We start from the raw sequence: 19,580 nt of genomic DNA, 5'->3' as shown, positions 1-19,580 counted from the left end.
TTCTAGATAAATTCGAGAGTATTTCAAGCACAGCGACTTGCTGGAAAAATGATTGGACTCTTTAGTGAAGTATGTTGGGCAGCGCGATCCCCGGATTTCACCCCTTTAAACTTGTTCAGTTGAAATTTTGTTAAAAACCGCAACTAAACCCAAAGTACACCAACAAAATTTGTTTGAATCTGGACAGCAGAAATGAAAATATGCTGCGTTAAAAGTAGGAATACCAGAAATGTTCCGTGAGGTTTTAGGTCCTACCGTTAGAAGAACTTAAATAATGGATAAGCGAATGTTTCCTTTTACTCAACACAAAAAATGTGGTTGGTATCTCAACGATCTCAAAAAATATGTTGAAAATAATATATCTCCAAAAGCTACCAACATCCTAATGCATAGAATATCCCGTATATCATTTAAATCTTTTAGTTCTTCTTTAGTTGTATTTTCCTGAACTAGCTCACTTTTTCCCTTAAAATTTGATTAGGCTACTAAAACCAATATTGCTTATTCTAGGTACAGATTATTTTGAAGATTATGATGCTATCTCTTACGCCTGCGATACGTATCCAGACGAGGAGGAAAATACGGAGAACGGAGTAGATCCGTTCGACACCGATAGTGACGTTAATAGTGAGGACGGTGCATGTTACGATAAAAGAACTAAAGTGTGTGTTGTGTCCAATGATTCATCATCGACAATCAGTAACGGTGGTAGTAGGTAGGTAATTTCTTTATTCATGATAATTTTCCAGGAATTGCATCGATGGATTAACGAAAAACTACGAATAGTAAAATATTAAAAAATTGGCAACTTGGTAGGGCACAACTAAAATATATTGATGGTGTGTGCATTATGTATTTAATCAGCAAAATTAAGTGTTATGCAAGTTGTCTTAAAGAAATCTATATTTCTTATTATTCTGTATAACTAAGGGAGCATTCAATTATTACGTAACGTATTATGTAAGTTATATAAAATTCATTACGTAACGCAAAAGTTTCAAAGTTTTCTCGTGCATATTTTATTCCAGTATGTACTTTTCTGCATCTCTTTTAAAATAAAATTTATAAAAACTGAATCAGATGGAGGGTCGGATGAAATTCTGCGTTATTGCAAAGTGAAGAATCAAAGTGATTCTTGCTGCCTCAACATTACCCCAAATAGGCTCTTGCAGATTGGCCGCACTGTTAGTCATGCTATTGTTCAATATGGTTTTCGATTTTAAAGATTTCTTGCAGATGGAACAAATGTAGTCTATATTTCTTATCTAAAAATATACTCCTCTGATTCAGACAAAGATTACGTCGTTACGTTTTGCCGTACAACGAGCAAATGAACTACTTGCAATGTTATTGATGAAGAGATGCCGAAATAGACAACGTTGATCAAACGATTGTGACTACTCATGTTTCATCCTCTGTAGTTTCGAGTCTTTCAATCATGTATGAAACAGAATGATTTACTACTTCTTTGACAGAATGCCAGTATGATTAAAATTAATTATCATGCACATAACCAATAAAGGTTATTCATCAATAATGGTAAAGAATACTATACACAAAGCGTAAGAGGTTAATATTTTAGTCTTTGAACCCTTAAGTCCTAATCGTTTAGCGTATTTTAAGATATTTCAAAAACTATTGGACTTTTAGATATTACATAGAATATATGTTAAGGTTTTCACATAGAATTTAAATATTTAATGATAAATAAGGAATTCTGATTTAATTGAACGAAGTTAATATTTACTTCGGATATAGCCAAAAATGCCAAAAATATGAAAATATTTTAGTAGTGTGTCTCTCATATTGGCAAATTTGAAATATTTTATCATTCATAATTTTCCTATAATCCATCGATAAAGTTCTCGGAAGACTTTCAGTATAACCTAAAATAGTTTTTTTATAATCCTGTTAGATTCATACTTTAATATTAGTTTTTGTATGAATTTTAATATGACTCATCAGTATCCCCTAAAGACCGTACATTGCGTTTGTCTTAAACTTCTTGCTCATGGTTGTCTATTTTATTTTCATTATGACCGTTATCAGTCTGTTCCTCATCTGTTTTTCTTTTTGCCAACAAAATCATTAAATTTTCAGTTTAGCACACTGAAAACCTAAACTCCAAATCTTTTCTACCGATTTTCGCCTGAAGTCTGTACATGGTAACTCCTTTAGACTGCTTAGCAGCCTAGATCCATAACATTGTTCATTATCCAAGAAAACACAGAACTAAAGGAACAGTTTTAAAAGAGATTTTACTTTACAGATTTAATTACTTCTACAAAAGAAAAGGTTCGATTCTTAGCATTAGTAAAACCCCTTTAGCATTAGTGACCCCTTTAGCATTAGTAGATCTCTTATAATTAAACGTAATATAGATCAATTTTCTACTAGTTTTCTGAATATATGACTGTTTGAGGGTGGAGAATTAATAAGTAAAGCCGTAATTTTTAACTTTTTTTTAATAAGATTTTGATACAATAGAATGATCATTTAATTTTAATATTTGTCCCTTATATTACTCCGTAATTTCCAGGTATTCTACGGAGCATCCCCATCCATGTAACAGTAAAACCGACCTAAGCAGAGAGTCGAGGTCTTCCTCGACACTATTTGAATGTTGTCAACTTCCTCAGATTACCTTTGCCGAAGTTCATAGGTTAGCATCGTCGACAACTGAAATCGATCGGAAAAACTCTTGGACGCAAGAGACTTTATTTTAAAAACCAAATAAACCGTAGAATTTGTTGATAATTCCCAAAATCTACATTTATTTCATATCCAGACTTTTAAGCTTTTGTTCAATGTTGGCAGAAAATGTAAACTTGTAGTTTATATTATTTACCAACGATATGAAATCTGTATAAAAAAACTAATATAATGGCTCAATGGAATTTACGATATTTCACCTATGGGCTGTGATTATAAGGAATAAGTTGGCATTACTGTTAGTAAGCACTAACTCATTTCATTCTACCTGTACAGGGTGTGCCAAACTCTAATACTCTACTAATCTTAGAAATTATTATCTGTGTTTTTTCGATAGATCTGTTAGTTATTAACTATTATATAAACTTAACATTTGACCATTGAACTCTATATAGGAATCAAAAAGGAATATGCGGACTCTTGTCTTTTAAGAGCTCTCAATAATTTTTATTCTTAAACCCTTACTTCTTTAATAATTGAGGGATGTGTTATTTTCTTTATTAAGGGGCCATAAGTTTTGACAATCGATTGATTATATAATGTGAACCATCAAAAGGAATAATTAGTATTGTATATCTATCTATGTAATTAAACGGTTTTAACGTAAATAATTAGTTGTCGAATTTATATAATTAAATTCACTTTTGGACAGTATAAGCTTGAATACGAATTTTAGCATATTTTAATTATTTTTATGTATTTCGATTGTGGTTTGCAAAATTGGCATTTAATAAATAAAAAAATTATTAAATTTCAGTAAATTTTGTGAATTTTTAAAAGCTCATGCAAATTTGAAAAGAAATGGAGTATGATGAAAATAAAAATAATAAAGAATTTAGAGCTTTTAGAACTGGCGGCTATTTAAACTTATCAATATGTAGGGCGTTTCAACAACAATCTCTATTGTTTTTGAAACAATTTCTGTAATAGGCGTCGCAATATGTAAATGAATTTTTTAAACTAATAATGAGTAAGTCCACAGCAACGTTTCATTATTGATTTGTATAGTATATATGGACATTATTGTACTAAAGCGCTTTACAGGAATAAAAACAAAGCAAGTTAAACAGTAGAAGAAGTAAAACGTGTCGGCAGGTACACGTTTTTTCACTGTTTAAAACAAAAGAAAAGAGATCACAAAACCAAAACCAATTTATGTAATCAGCTCTGGTACTTCTGGTTTTGAAGGAAAAAACCGCATCCATACTATGGAAGCATAAACTACTAACCTCTGTATAGTCTGAAACAAAGGACGCTAGTACAGAGAGTTAAATGGTAAACGGATAGATTCATTGGGATACGCCGTAAGACGGGAAGCAAAAGAAGTAAAGGTAGTACCTGTCGACACGTGTTTCTACTTTTTGGCTTCTTCAGGGCGAGGAACCAGAAAAACAAGAGAAAGAGAGAGGAAAAGACACAAGGGTAGTCGTGTCAAAAATTTTCTCCAAAAGCAGAGATGCTAGAGCTAATTACGTAAATTCGTTGTTCGCGCCTGTTGGTAATCTCTAATGTTTGTTTCAGCCTTTTCTCTTTAATTTTCTGGTTGCTCTGCCCTGAAGAAGCCAAAAGGTAGAAACATGTCGTCAGATACCAACTTCAATTCTTCTGCTTCCCGTCTTACTTTGTATCCTGATAAATCTATCCTTCTAATATTTAACTCTCCGTGCTAGCTTTCTTTCTTTGATTATATTACAAGAGTCTAAAAAAATATTGCAATGCATGCAGAAAAGTAAAGCTTCTTACAAAATACATTAAAGAAGACCCTAAAAACGTTGGTTCTCTAACAATATTATCAAGGTTATTAAATATAACAGCTAGTTAATTTGAGTTTCCTACTATTTATTAATGGTCTAAGGACCAATGTTACTGGCCAAGATCGAATCAATGTAAAAACTAAGCTTGTCAACTTTTCCAACCTTTGTAATTAATGAGTGTTTATTTCTTTCTTTCCAGAAGTCAGCTAATATCTTTTATGCCAAAAAAGCCTCCTCCAACATAACTTTCAGATTTTAGGCCAATTAGTATTCTTCTCTAAGGCTTCAAGTTTCTTGAAAAGGTAGTATGTGATCAGCTTTCGATTTTTTATAATGAAAATGATATACTTCCTCCACACAGTCTTGTTTTCGTCCTCATCACAGTACAACTGCTCTTCTCAATATTACTAAAGATTTTTTATCAACTTGAGATGTAGGTAAGTCTTACTTACTTTTGATATCATATACCACTGGGTCCTTAAAAGAAATAAATAAAAGGTGTTGTCGAATTTCACCCACAGGGAGTTCTTCTTGGTAATGCTATCTAGATCTGATAAAGACGATGGAGTACTTAAGACTACTAAAAATATTTATTTTCACTATTTATGTCCGATTTAAATATCGCGCCAATAAATCGAACTTCATTGAACTGACTCCCAGCGGCGACGGAGCTCCTTTAATATTCGACTGACCATGTTTCCGGAAGATGATCGTCGCTGACCTTCCAGAGACGTCGTGTGGTGTGCCACTTCTCTCATTCCGGAATGATGGAGAACAGCTGATATTCTCAGTATTCCCAATATCCTTACAATATGAATCTGTTAAGTTGTTTCTCCATTTTCATGCACATGTCGTATTCTGGCCTCTGGTCAAAAAAGATTTTTTACAAAAATTTCTTGTTTAATGTTTTCGCTCTTGTTCAATGGCTAATTTGGAATTAAAAGACATATTGTACCATTGGCAAATCGTACTATGAATTTCAAGCCCTACAAGTACCCAATAATTTGTCTGAATAAGTGGTGAAGTAGACACCCCTGTCTTGTTTCAAAGAACATTTTCATATAGGTAGCTTCAATCCACTGATTAAACAAAAAGTATTTAGCAAATTCATCATATTTTCTACCTTATATTATTATTGTAAAATTTGGATTATTTTTACTGAAATTGATCTATAAACCTTTAATTAAGTTCTATTAAACACGTTTTATTTTTTGCTTACTTCCGAGAATGCGATAAACGGCGAAAGCTTTTGAATGAAAAACATTAAATAAACAAAATGTAATGGTCGACATTTACATTGTATATTGATGGATTTGCATAGACCAATAAACTATAGTGTAAAGGCAATCGGACATAACTGCAATCAAAATGCTATAAAACCTTAAATAAATATTTCTTGATCAAATAAAATGAATTGTTATAGTAGTATAAAAAGAAGAAACATTTTCTGTTATAGTCTGTGCGAGTAAATTCACTTTTTTGAATGGTTTATTCCAAAACATGCGGTTTTGTTTATTATTGCTAAAGTTGTGAGAATCTAAAACAATAATCGAATTTTTAACATGATGTAAAGTAACTATTTAATTGATGAGGTCATTACTAAGCTTTCAGCAGAGTTAAATGCGATGTATCAGGTTTGTAGTAAAAAATCACGTGGGAAAGTAAAAATATTTTTTTTAGTAAGTAAATAAGCCAGAATGAGATTTTCCAGATATTATCCGCATATAATAGACTGGTAAGTTTGTTTCTCTATAAAAAGATAAAAACGAAGTAAAGCTAATACATGTAAAATAGGGTAATAAAATAAAGAGACAAAAAGTTAGACGATAGAATTACTCTTGCTTAATAGCTTTTTATTGTAATTTATAAATTAGATCAGACCCGTTTTCCTTTTAATATGAAATACTTAGCCGAATATCTTTCATTATAATTTCTGTCATAAAAAATTACTTTTTTAGTTTTGGCAAGAGCACAAGAGATATTTTCTTACTGTTTGGCAACATTGCATACCATTCGTCCGATGAGTTTGACTTTTGATTTGGATACCAGTGGCTTAGAGTTTTGATCACTACAAGTAGTATTACATAGTTGCGAAAATAACTTAATATTCAGTGTAGAATGAAAAGCTTAAGTAAAAAAGAAAAAATGTATTGTAATTATTGTCATTGTCATACTCCATTGGATGTATATGGATCAGAGTAAGTTTAATTCGGGGTGATTATTATTTGAATAGTCATATGGGCCCTTGATTTTTGAAACAGGCAAATTATTCTGGAAAAAGTGCGATTGTAAAAAAAGCCTCTGAATATATGTGTTTTCAACTTTCTCAAATTAAAACCTAAAAAATAAGATAAAACGTTGTCTCCAACATTTCATTCCAGTTCTAACAATACTGTTGTGGTCTTTAAATTTTAGAGCTAGCAAGGTGCAGCTTTAAAAAGAAAATAATGAAAATAATGATGTAGCTGTAAGAGAAGCATTTGAACGATTCCTAGACGTTCAGTTTTAAAACATGCCTCTGCTTTACGTTTGTCAAATCGTTCTGTAAGAGAAACTACACGACGATCTGAAGTGTGATCGTGCAAGAACTTAGTGACTGGGAAAATCGCCGAGCATATTCTAACAATATTCTTCAAAATGTTTCATAAAATACTGCACCATAACTGCCGATCGATATGTTGACATACTACGCAACTTTTTGGAACCAAAATTTAGAGAACTTGAACATCCGTACGTGTGGTTTAAATAGGATGGAGCTGCAACTCATACGACAATAGGGATAATATACGTTTTAAGAAAATATTTCCAGGACGCGTAATCTCGTTACGTGGAGACGTTGGGTGGCCTGCGCGTTCACCCGATCTTGCCCCATGTGACTTTTTCTTTTGGGGATACCCAAAAGCGAAAGTCTTTCAATAACGAGTTGAAAACTGCCATACACCAAGAAATTACAGGAATAGAAACTTTTAGAAATCACCTTCGAATGTGTATCTAAAAAATAATCGCCACTTAGACTCTGTTCAAAAATTATAATAAAAATAAATGGCATAATATAATAGAAAATTTGGGATATGTTGTATTTTAAGTCAATACCAGCATGTTTTTCAATAGATTTTTCATTTTTAGCTTTAACGATTCTATCATATTTAAATATTCTCTTCTAAGTCCAATTAATATAAGTAACACCTTTAGTCACACGCAACTCCAGTGCAATATTCAGTTTTTAATCAGCCTTGCCTGAAAAAAAAATATCTATAATACTTTTTTTCTGTACCTTTATCTCTTAGCTAATTAATGTTACATTTTCCTGAGCAAAATATAATACGAGTAGGTTATAATTTACATTCGTGTCATGTTCAAATGATGCACAGTTGATCTTCAGTTATATAGATCCAGTACATACAATTTAGATTTTGAGCTAAAGTGAATAGTTCGAGTATATAGCATAGGAAGTCCAAACTCTTTACTGAGCTGACCGAGAGTATCCCTTTTAGATATCTTTTATTTTGGGTGAAGCAGTTCCGAGGTTAACATAGCTTATTCTGTTCAGTACTACATATTTATAAGGGATGTTCAAAAGCAGTTCAATAAGTCGCTAAAAAACCTCGTAGCATCGCAAATGATCTATTTTTAGCAAGCATCATTCCTCACCACGTGTCTGGCAAAGTTGCAGACATATTCATCAAGCGGTTTTGTTTTTATCGTCAGTGGTATTTATTGAAAGAAAATAAAAAATAAGTTTAAAACGTGGTAATTAAATATTTCTGTTTAAAAGGCTTAAGCAGCAAAAAAGGGATAAAACTTAAGTTGGATTCAGTTCATTGCACATCAGCTACTATATTTGCAGTTTAAAATTCGATAAATGAATTTTAACATGAGCGTATAATAACAGAAGAATATTATTCTATAGAAGAAGAAGACGGAGAAGAAGAATAATTATATTAGATGAACCTAAACGTAGAAGAATTGTAGCTAATCTATATATTTATTTTATTGATTTGAATTAATAAAAGTTCTTTTATAGCAGGAGAATAGACTAAGATTTATTAATAACTTGGAGTTTTGCTTTATTTATGTTGCAGTTACATTTTAGAGTTGACGGATTGAAAGATTTTTGATTTGTTTGATATTAATATATATCCGTATTAACAAAATAAAACATATGACACCTAAATCCGGTCTAAATTCTTTTTTTGCATCTGTCTCGTGTATAGCTCATTATAGATATCTTAGAAAAAAACCTAACCTTAAGCTCTACTTACTCACATTAATTTAAATATTATATTATCTGGATGAAATAAGTGTAGATAACCATAATTGGGAATTGTATTGTGATTCTTTATATTAGGTTAATTGTTAAATGAGAAAATGTGATCATAGATATGTATTCCGTGTTCATCTCTGAACAGAATTTCATTAGTATTATAAAGTAGCCGTAGATTATTACAAGGTTAAAAAAGACTAAAATTGAATAGAATTCTACATTTTATTTTTTACCTGTCTATTCCTACATATTTCTTCTAATATACACTTTGTATTCTTAAAACGAATCATCTATTTCACTGTGGCTATTTTTATTTATACACTGTTTTTACATATAAGTGTGTTTACAAAATATGTTACAATACAAACTAGTCAGATTGTGTAAATTTAAATGGCCATTTCCAATTGACCTGACTTTACAAGTATTTTATGTAGACCAACTAAAAATGTCAATAGATATTCTAGATATGTACTTTAGGCAATAAATATCTTAAGTTTATGGCAAGAGTAATTTAGAATTAAAACTTAAAACAGTAATTCGCTTCTTGTGTTATACTATTTAATTTATTTGGGCAGTTTGTAGAAACATATTTATAGTAGTGTTACAATTTAGCATAAAACCGAATTTAAACTAAGCATTTATTGAGCATATAATTTAAAAGCAATATTTAGTATATTACATATCAAGTGAGAGAAGTAACCAACCTTACATAAGTATGATTTTTCGAAATGATACCAGTGTAGGAAATTTACTTTCTCACGAGTTATGTCAACATTATTTTCTTCCCATGGACTGAAATCTATTTCCAGTCATGTGCAGAAAGTAATACTTTTCATCTACGTGCGAAAACATTTTTTTCTAATCAACCAAAACATGAATTTTCATAACATTTAGAGGTGGTTGTGGAGAAAAGTAGCTTATGTTATCAACCTGATATTTTTCTGCGTCCTATGGGGATAACACATTATACGTATTTATAATAAGATATTTAAAGAGGTTTTGTGATTTTCTGCTATTAAGTGGAGTTAAATGTTTAGATTTGGTACCTGGCCTAAATGTTTATTAGTTTTACTACTAATGTGTCTTATTACAATGTCTTTCTTCTACCCTTCTCTTACTGTAACAGAAATAAATTCTATTAGGATGAAATATATCAGAAAATGTTATATAGGTTGAGATTATTAAGCTGTATTATGTAAAGCTAAAATGTGTGTAAATTAAAGCAAAAATGTATAAAAAATAGTGATGTGTTACATTAATCAAAAAAATCAAATTGGGAGCCGTAAGCAGTGGACTATATTTATTTTTTGGGATTTCAGTATATACATCATTGCTTTTAATTTTAATAGTAATTGTCCGTAAGCCTTAGCTAAATACTTATTTCAGCTTAATATATCATTAAAAAAGACAATTTTATGTTAATTCAAATACAAAAATGCGATGTCTGTGTATTTAGTTGTGTAGCAAATGTCTTAATTAATAAATATTTTCTTTTCCTGAATACTTTGTTGTTTTCTAATAATAAATTAGATTAAATGAACTATAGAATTTAACTTCTACGTATGTGGGTATCAGTATCAGCTTCAACTTAATTCAACTAAAATAAATTAATTTTTTAAATTAAAATGTTTTTCGTTGTAACCGCCGATGTGTATGTTTGGAGGTTTAATTCATATTTCGCAATTGAATTAGACAATTGATTTGAATTAACTATGTTGATTGAAGACATTTGTGTTGTTTTGATTTTTAATACAATAATTTATGTGAAATAGTTTTTATGAATTTAAAACGTATATTTCTAGTTTTTAATTTTTTCCTTAAAGAAATTGTCTTTTCATAATTTTGCTTAATTCCTGCTCATGAATTTCAGAGGAAAAAAATTGATTATCGAATTGACCAAAACTCCAGTAATCGATATAAAAACTTCTAGTTTTTACATAGAAATATTTGACAAATAAAATAACCGATAACACAAAGTGAAAAATAAAACCGCTTAAAAATATATTTTTTAATTTCTATTATCGTTAATATTTCTCTTTTCATCTCTTTCAAATTAATATTCACTTAATGTTTGGAATGATCTAATTGAAACCACACCATTTGCAGAATTTACTGATGTCCGTCTGCACCGTACAGCAGAAATTAGCCATAGCAAAGGATTTGTATATTAACAATGTTGAAAACAGGTTGAAAGAAAGAGGTGGAAAATTGTCAGAAGCTACAACAGATATAAAAAAGCCGCTTCTTTTCAGTATTACAAGGGACTACCAATACCACAGTTTACTATTGATTTTGTCGAATGCCTTGACAAAATCAGTATGTAAACACAGTCATTCTCAGAATTAGTAATAACTGATGAAGTGCTAAAAAGTCCATTAAGTTATTGTGTAAATAAATATTCTTTAATGTAACAAACCAACATTTAGTCAAAGTGTATTTTGTATTGTGATTCTGTAAGTGACACATTTGATAAATAAGTCGATAGATAGTGATATGAGTTTATATATTGGCCTGGTTCATGTAAATTGATATGAAAAATGCATTTTGGAAATTAACCATCAAAGAAATTGTCTTATTAGTCATATTTTTTTAAGCTGCATATCAAACCAGATTGGAAATCTTAACTTCCTAGGTATCTCATATATAATATTTGCAGTATACTAGATGAAATTATAAAAGTATGCTATGGCGGTTAACAATTTATAAAACCAATGAAAGATGTCATAAAATCAAAAAAATTACAAAATGTTTCTAAATATCAAAATATTTCCGATAATTTAAAATCTTTAAATCACTTCTAAATCGAAAATTTATTTTAAATGATAAAATGATAAATTAAAAAAAAACACACACAAATCAAACAAAAGTGGTCTCTGAATGTCAAGTTTATAAGTCAACTTTAACGGTCAACCTGACACATTAAATATTTTCTTGACTAATTTTATTAAAATCAACGATTACATGTCAATGTACGTGTATGGCATTTTTTCACAATTTAAATAGTATTTTGAGCATTTTTCCTTTTATTCCACTTTTTACAAAATAATTAAATGTTGTCACATTCACAGGTTTTCCTAAATATACATACCTTATTTTATATCTATTTTTATATTTAGATCAAATGGTTGATTTAATTTTGAAATGTTGTTGATTCATTTGATTGACATTTGCTAGTGATTGGTTGATCAATATTCTTAAGATCGACGTTCAATATTTTATTTAATCTTTGACTAACGAATCAATATACTTATTCATCCAAAATCTCTTCTTGCGTCACATAAGTCTTTCTAAGAGTTTACCATTGTTATTTGTCAATTTAATGCCATATATCGAATAAATATTTATAAATAGTAGATGATAATTACTTAGAAAATTAGATTAAATGTATTTATTAAGCCATATATTAAATTTGTTGATCTGTTTTAGGATATAAGGTATATGTAACTTTCTTAGAAAATACATTAAATAGAGTCTTCTTGTGTAGTACAATGTTTATTTAAAAGTTAAGCAAATATTCTCTTAAATTTTTAAGTAAAGTAAGGCATATTGTCTGATACACAGATTAGCTTTCCGCCTTACTGTAGTAGTATTTTATTTTTAAAATTGCTTAACTTTTAAACAATAAAACGTAAGTTAGAATTTTAGAAATTTAAACGAATTTTGAAACGGGTAAATGCAAAAAAAAAATTAATAATGTGTGTCAAAATAGAACTTGTTAAATGTGTAAATTCTTAAATACAGGGTAGGATACAAATGTATATTTCCTAAAGAATTATTTTTTTTACTTTTCTAACTCTATGCGCAGAAATATTGTTACTACCAGTACTACTTCTAGAAGTTACATTGTCTTAAACACCTTTTCGGTTACTTTTTATTCGTATGTTAGTAAGGTTAGAATTATATTTATATTTAATTTATATACAATAGATCACTATTTTCATACCGGTTATTACTACGCGGTTGGCCTGAAGTGAAACAACTTATATTTTGAAAATATTATTAAAAACATGTTTTTTCGTAATTTTTATTGTTTGAGGTGCCAAATAAAATTTATCCTGAGCCTCTTATTGGTTTTCACATAGTGTTTGACTTCAGACCGTTAAAAACGTAATATAATGTATAAATAAATAAAATGGTTAATTGTTTGATTCAAATTCTAGGGTTACAAGATTCCTGAATGTAGATCAATGAAACTGAGAATTTTAAATAAAACGATAGTAAAAATGCTGTTTTATTTCTGAATGCAAGCACCAAATAAAACCACCAAGTTATATTCAAATATTCGAATGTTAAGCAGAAATGTGTGTTATTTGTATAAATTTTTTACAATTTTATATCTTTTATTGCACGTTATATAAGAAACTTCAAATCAAACTATAAAGTGAGAAAAAAGAAATCTATAAAGTGAACAAAAAAAGCATTAGCTTAAAATTAAAAAACTGTTTAAGAGAAATAAACAATACCCAAATATTCTAAATTATTTTATATTGCATGGTTTGCACCTAAATATTTAGCTGTAAGTTTATTACTGTCATGTCATTAAAATATGGGATAATAACTATTAAATAAATTATAGTTTATAAAATAAAAATTAAAACTTTTGAAAATTTTACAACAAAATAAAGGACGTAAAAATTAGAATCTTTGATTCGTTTTTTGTTTTCTACTTTAGTTTGCTACAATCTGCTTATTGTGTTGAAAGTTTTTTCATATTTTTTTCTGAGTACATTAATATGGTTTCCTTATTGGATGGTATCCATCCTTCAAGTTAAGTTAAAATGTTATTTTTATATATTTATATCTATGTATGTACTTTGGACGTATACATATATACTCACCAAATTTGCCAAAACATTAAGAACAAGAAATTATTCCTTCTGGGTGTAACACTTCTTATATCTTCTATCCGTATTTTCATATTTATATATCCCTATTTTCACCAAACATATCTGCTGTTTTATTTTTTAGTCTTAAAGTTTATTTTGACTTCAAATATTTTAATATACTTGATCTATTTTTTTACGATGATACCTATCCGCCATTTTAAAAGACGAAACTATAATTTGTACAAATAAGACTTTCCGTATAAAATTTGTAAAAAAAGTGGGTTAGAACTTGTAAGGAACTTTAGGTTAAGGAACTTTTAATCCTGAGCCTCGTAAACTAATGTATAAATAAAAGGGTTATTTTTTTATTTAATAAAAGTTTCATACAAATAAAATAAACATACTTAAAGTAATAAAATCTCAATTTTATAAACTTGTTTTAAAATATAAAGCAATAAGGGGGTTTCAATTTATTGTAACGATATTGTACACGTTGAGAAACCAGCTGATTCTCCGTCATTCCGGAATGACACAAGTGGCACACCGCACGTCGTCTCGAAGGTCAGTGAATCTTCCGGAATGGTCAGCCGAGTATTCAAGGAGCCGCGTCGCTGCTGGTGAAGTTCGAATATTCGCGCGAGATTTAAATCATACATAAATTATCAGTTGTAAATAAATGCGGTGAAAATACATATTTCAAGTAGTAAGAGATCGTGTTGAAAGTCAATGTCTTCTATGTACTCACCGAAAGTACAACAGAATTTTTTATAAGATTTTGTTTTGAAACAGTTTAATTTTTAAAACTTTTAAGTAGTTGATTTCATATTTTAATAACCATCCTTATTTCTGTATGCATAATTTGGTCTTTCAGGAATAGGAAAGTTTTTATGTTTTTATTTTACTGTTGTACTCTCCCTTTTTGTGACATGAGTAGACCTCTCCCTAATATTTTTTATTATTTCTATTACGAAAACTTAACCTAAAATTACTGGGCAAACTGGGGTAGTTGGGTTTAGGGTAAAATGGGGTTGTACTACCTTAGCTTTTATTATTCTCTAGTAAGAAAATATTTTTTTATTATTTACAGATTGTATATTATTTACAAATGGGTAAATACAAAAGGGAGTCCAAAAGGCAAAGCTGTAGTACCGAAAATATGAAATTAGCAGTTAATGCTGTAGTCAATGGTGAGATGGGGTATTTACCAGCAGTAAGAAGTGTTGGTTTCCCCCAAAATATTTAAGCGATAAGTGCATAAAAAAAAACAAAGTAATGCTAAATATTCTGTCTCAAAATGATTCGGGAGCAAGAAACAGGTTATTACCACTGAACAGGAACAAGAATTAGTCACATATTTAAAAGACATGAAAGCTAGACTATAACAGGTGCAAAACAGATATCCGGATCATCAGATCCCGATATTTCAGGTCGTACAATGGACTTTAACGAGGTAGCCATTTCACAATTTTATAAACTGTTAAGAGAGACTGTTGAAAAGCACCACGTTACACTGGTGTCACAGTCAATCCTAAAAATTGATGAAACTGGTGTCACGGTTAATCCTGAAAATACTTCAAAAATTATTACGTCGAGGGGAAAGCGTCAAGTTGGTGCATTAACATCAGGAGAAAGAGGAGAAACTGTTATAGCTGCAATTTGTTTTTCAGCAGCAGATGCTTATATGCAGCCAATACTGATATTTCAACGAAAACATATGGAGCAGGCATTATCAGATGGAATAGTTCCAGGTGAATCGAATAATTGAGTTAAACGATAAAGGATGGATAAGTATGGTCTCGTTTCAAGGATGGTTTAAAAAGTTTGCTGAGTTTTCTCGAGCCTCAAACAGCTTTCCAGTTCTCCTTTTACTAGATGGACACAGCTTCCATAGACGATGGTATAGAAAACAGTGTCAAACTTCTTTGTTTTCCGCTTCACTGTATATATCGACTGCAGGCTTTAGACGTGTCATTTACGAAACCCTTAAGTGACTGCTACGAAGAAAAAGTAAGAGTATGGTTTCGCAGTAATCAAGGAAGAGAGGTAACATTCTATCAAATTACAGCTTTGTTCAGTACTACTTATCTAAAATCAGATTGTCCTGTTGACATAAATATTTTTACCAATGTGGATTTTCTGCCGATATCTACAACTAATTTGCAGATAAAACTCAATACCACCGATGAGGCAGTCGAAACAGAACCCGAAACCAGTAATTATGATAAGACGAGAGTAAAAGAAATAAGACCAGATATCGAACCACAACCAGGAACTTCAACAAGTTACACTAGTTTATGTTTAGTTAGTTCCAAAGATAACATTTCGCTCCCTCTGATAAATACAAGTAAAAAACCGTAATCACGAAAAAGAGAAAAAACAGCGATTATGATAGAGTCACCCTACAAAACTGAGCTTGAAGACCCTCATCAAAAGACAAAAACCAAATTCACAGTTAAAGCTAAAATTGCTAAAAGAAAAATAGCAATAGTAGATGAAAAAAAGTAAAGAGGAAAAGAAAAAACTAAAGCAACTGAAACCAAAGAAGCGAAATCTGAATATAACAGGGACGTTAGTAATGCTTTAGTGAAGTACTATTTATTTGCACATTTTGTCAATAATTCTGAAATAATTCTAAAAGCTTTTTGTGTGAAATAAAAAAATATAAGCTATTATAGCTATTTATTTAAACATATAAAAGAATTTTTATTTATATAAAAACTCAGTCATTGAAAGTCAGGAAACGTACCTTCAGAATGTGCTTAAAACGTTTATGATACTGACATTTTTACGACTAATATACGAGTGTTCACTGTATTTGTTTAAAAAAAAAACCAAACCCATTTAAAGTAATCAAGATTACGGCGCCTAGTAACCCACTTTCTTAAAATCTCGGAAATGCTAAATTTAAATAAAAAACTGATATTCCTTAAACAACATATTGAAAATATCTTTATAATTGCACATTATTGAACAATAAAGAAATACCCATACTATAAAGCGAGAGAAATTTTCAGCAAATGTCCGTGGATGTCCCATATTTAGTGTGGACCTCACCTTGTCCAACGCGAGATGACTCATTTAAATCCCACACTATTCTTTTTTTCAAATCGCCCCCTTCTGATCGTTTCAATAAAAATCCGGTTGAATGGTATTGAAAAGTTTAAGTTCGCATTTGGAATAAGTAGGTACAGAATGTTACAGATTATTTAAATCATGAAAATCCTGAATATGACTTAGCATAGAATAAATAAAATTAATCCTTAGGTTTTTATTTTAAAACCTTCTAAATAACATAGATTAAAATTGATTTTATAAAGCAGTAAAAGGTGTTTTGCAATAAATATGTTGTGACATACTTTATATGCACTAAAAACCCATATCTCTCAGCGATGTGGAACAAACTATAAATAATCAAAAACCCTCTCCTCTTAAAAGTAGTAAGGTGACAAAACCTTTTTTAAATTATTATTCCAATTTGTAAATAGAAGAGAAGGAATGGTGTAAGTTACTGACTTATATGAATGTTTGAAAAAATTTTTGAACTTGTTTATAAAGACTCATTATACTGATCTTTTGCCTTTTTATCAAGGACGTTTTAAAGTTCATGGGCAATATAGTTACATGCTCTGTGACCGAAGCATAAATGCGTTGCTTCGGTCACAGAGCAGTGTATTGAGCACACCGTATTAGTTACATAAGAAATTTTTAGGTGTGCTACTGCACGTTTAGTAGTTATCAACTATAACGTATACTTGTTACTATGTAAATTGAGAAAGTGTTTTGAGATCATCCAAAGACCATCTCATTTAATGCTTTTATCATATAATACATACTGTCTAAAATATTCTTATATTGATCAGCTGCCGGAAAATTGGGAACCTGCATATATCACTTGAGAAAACTAAAGGAACTCGAAAATATACCCTGTAGGATCTTTATTTTAAAAAAACTGTAAAATCTGTGATTAAGTTTAGTAAATCAACTTACGCTACAATGTATCGATTTTTTAAAATCATTATCGAATTTGTTTTTTTTTAATGGTTTCCATATTGAATTTTTATTATCTTACATTTCCAAGAATGTACCATACTAACCACAATTCATCTCATCCGACTTTATTTCAATTAACTGTCATGTTCGCATATTCATTTTAACAGGCACCACCCTGAATTTACTTGTTCCAAATAAACCAATTATTTTGGCAGGTATTACGTGGGCATTTAATGCCCACACACTGCCAATTACTCTTGTTCAGTTAATCCTATTAAAACATTAAACACTATAATCGTATTGATATTTCCTAATGTAGACAGGTTACAGTAATTTAATAATTATCTCAATTAACGAGACGTTTTATCTTATGGCAGGATTGCAATTTTCAAGGCGATGGGGAACAAAAAAATACTCGGCGCCACGTGTTAGCAAATAATTAATTATCTTACTAGTTATGGTCTTTAAAACATGTACTAAAAAGTTATAATTTTATTAAGTTTCCTATTAATATGCTATAATAGATCACATTTAATAAAATACAATAATTTAAATTTATGGTAGATCAGTCAACTATAAGTTTTATTTATTGTAAAAAATGTATGCAAAAATATAGATCATACCACGCAATTTTACCTAAAAATTGAAGTTGAAAATTTAATTAATAAGCAATATTTTATCCCTTGCAGTCTATTAAAAAGCCTAAAAGTCCCCAAGGGGCTTACCGGGCTTCTTCATAAATTAACTTTTCATTTTAAGTAATGAAAAATATTTGGTAAGGGCTTAAACTCAAGCTAGTATCTTTCTTTATTTAGTTTCTTAAAAAAATCCAATCTTTTAGATGTCAGGAATCCTTGCAATAAGATTTCAACTACTCTTAGTAAAATGACGAAGTTGTGAGCATTTTAAATATTACAAAATATTAAGATTTAACATTTTTTTGTATTAATGTATGCTAATAACTAGTTTTTGACAAGTGAAGATCGATTAAAAAAAGCCTCGTCACCATATATAAAATAATGCTGGATCAAAAATGCTCTCAATAATATATCCCAAAAATTTTTAGCCAAAGAGAAAACAAGCTCCAAGTGGTCATATGAATAAATTTTTAAACTAATAGTTGGAACTGAAGCAAAATTACACATCATTGCTTCTGGAAGTGATCTATGATACACCTACAAAATTATAGATCTGTGAGTTATAAATGTTAACAGCAATCTCCAGTTGTTTCACAAATAACACTTGGAAAAATCATATAGCTGAAAATGCCATGCCAAATGCTAAAACCAACTCTCTTCTTCCTAGTGCTTTACCATTCATCTCTGAATATTCATTCTTTGCTCGTATGGTTCGTTCTTTGGTATGAGACCTCCTATGATACCTATTTTAGTGTTTTTCCAAATTCGTACGAGAATTTGAGAAAAAAATATTTTTTGAAAATATTAATTTTTGTTCTATTTGTTCGACACAAAATTCATAACTCAAAAAATTGACTAGATGTCATTTTGAAAATTTGTACACACAATCCATGGATAATTTCGTTAGATACCTATTTGAGTGTTTTTCCAAATTCGTATGAGAATTTTAGAAAAAAAAAATTTTTTCAAATTTTTTTTTTCATATTTATTCGACACAAAGTTCATACCTGACAAAAAATTGACCAAATGTTATTTTCAAAGTAAGTACACATAATCCATGGACAATTTCGTAAGATACCAATTTCAGCGTTTTCCCAAATTCCGTGATTTTTTCCTCCTTGTATTTTAGAATCAAAAAGTGTGATAATATATTTAAGAAAGCAAGTTGTTGCTACTTTTTAAACGGGAACGTCTCAATGCTGAAAACATTTAGGATTGATAGAATATAGAACCAAATTTGTTAAATAGTTTTTTTTGGCATAGAGCTGTTAAATAGTTCAAATCAACGATATTTTTATTTTTAGAGCATATTTTGCAACATTTATGTATCCTTTAAGATTTTTCCTCAATAATAATTGCTGTATCATTTGCAAAACAAACTATTTCAATACTAGGT

General features: G+C 29.8%; 1 protein-coding gene across 4 annotated transcripts in view; it reads left to right on the top strand.

Moving 5' to 3' along the window:
- The window catches only part of LOC126737727 (uncharacterized), a 58,361-nt gene extending 46,765 nt beyond the window's left edge, over positions 1–11,596 (top strand). For 3 of the 4 annotated variants that reach the window (XM_050442738.1, XM_050442737.1, XM_050442739.1), the window contains 2 exons: positions 511–715; positions 2,540–8,759. In XM_050442738.1, coding sequence (XP_050298695.1) covers positions 511–715; positions 2,540–2,726 — 392 coding nt within the window. In that variant the 3' untranslated portion in view covers positions 2,727–8,759. Of the gene's footprint in view, positions 1–510; positions 716–2,539; positions 8,760–10,836 lie in introns of those variants that run through there. The other variant, XR_007661090.1, reaches the window with a different exon arrangement.
- The last annotated feature ends 7,984 nt before the right edge of the window (positions 11,597–19,580 follow it).

This window comes from Anthonomus grandis, chromosome 6 (assembly GCF_022605725.1).
Source record: "Anthonomus grandis grandis chromosome 6, icAntGran1.3, whole genome shotgun sequence".
NCBI lineage: Eukaryota > Metazoa > Arthropoda > Insecta > Coleoptera > Curculionidae > Anthonomus > Anthonomus grandis.
Note: the sequence above shows the minus strand (reverse complement) of the source record. Positions and strands in the feature narration are given on the sequence as shown.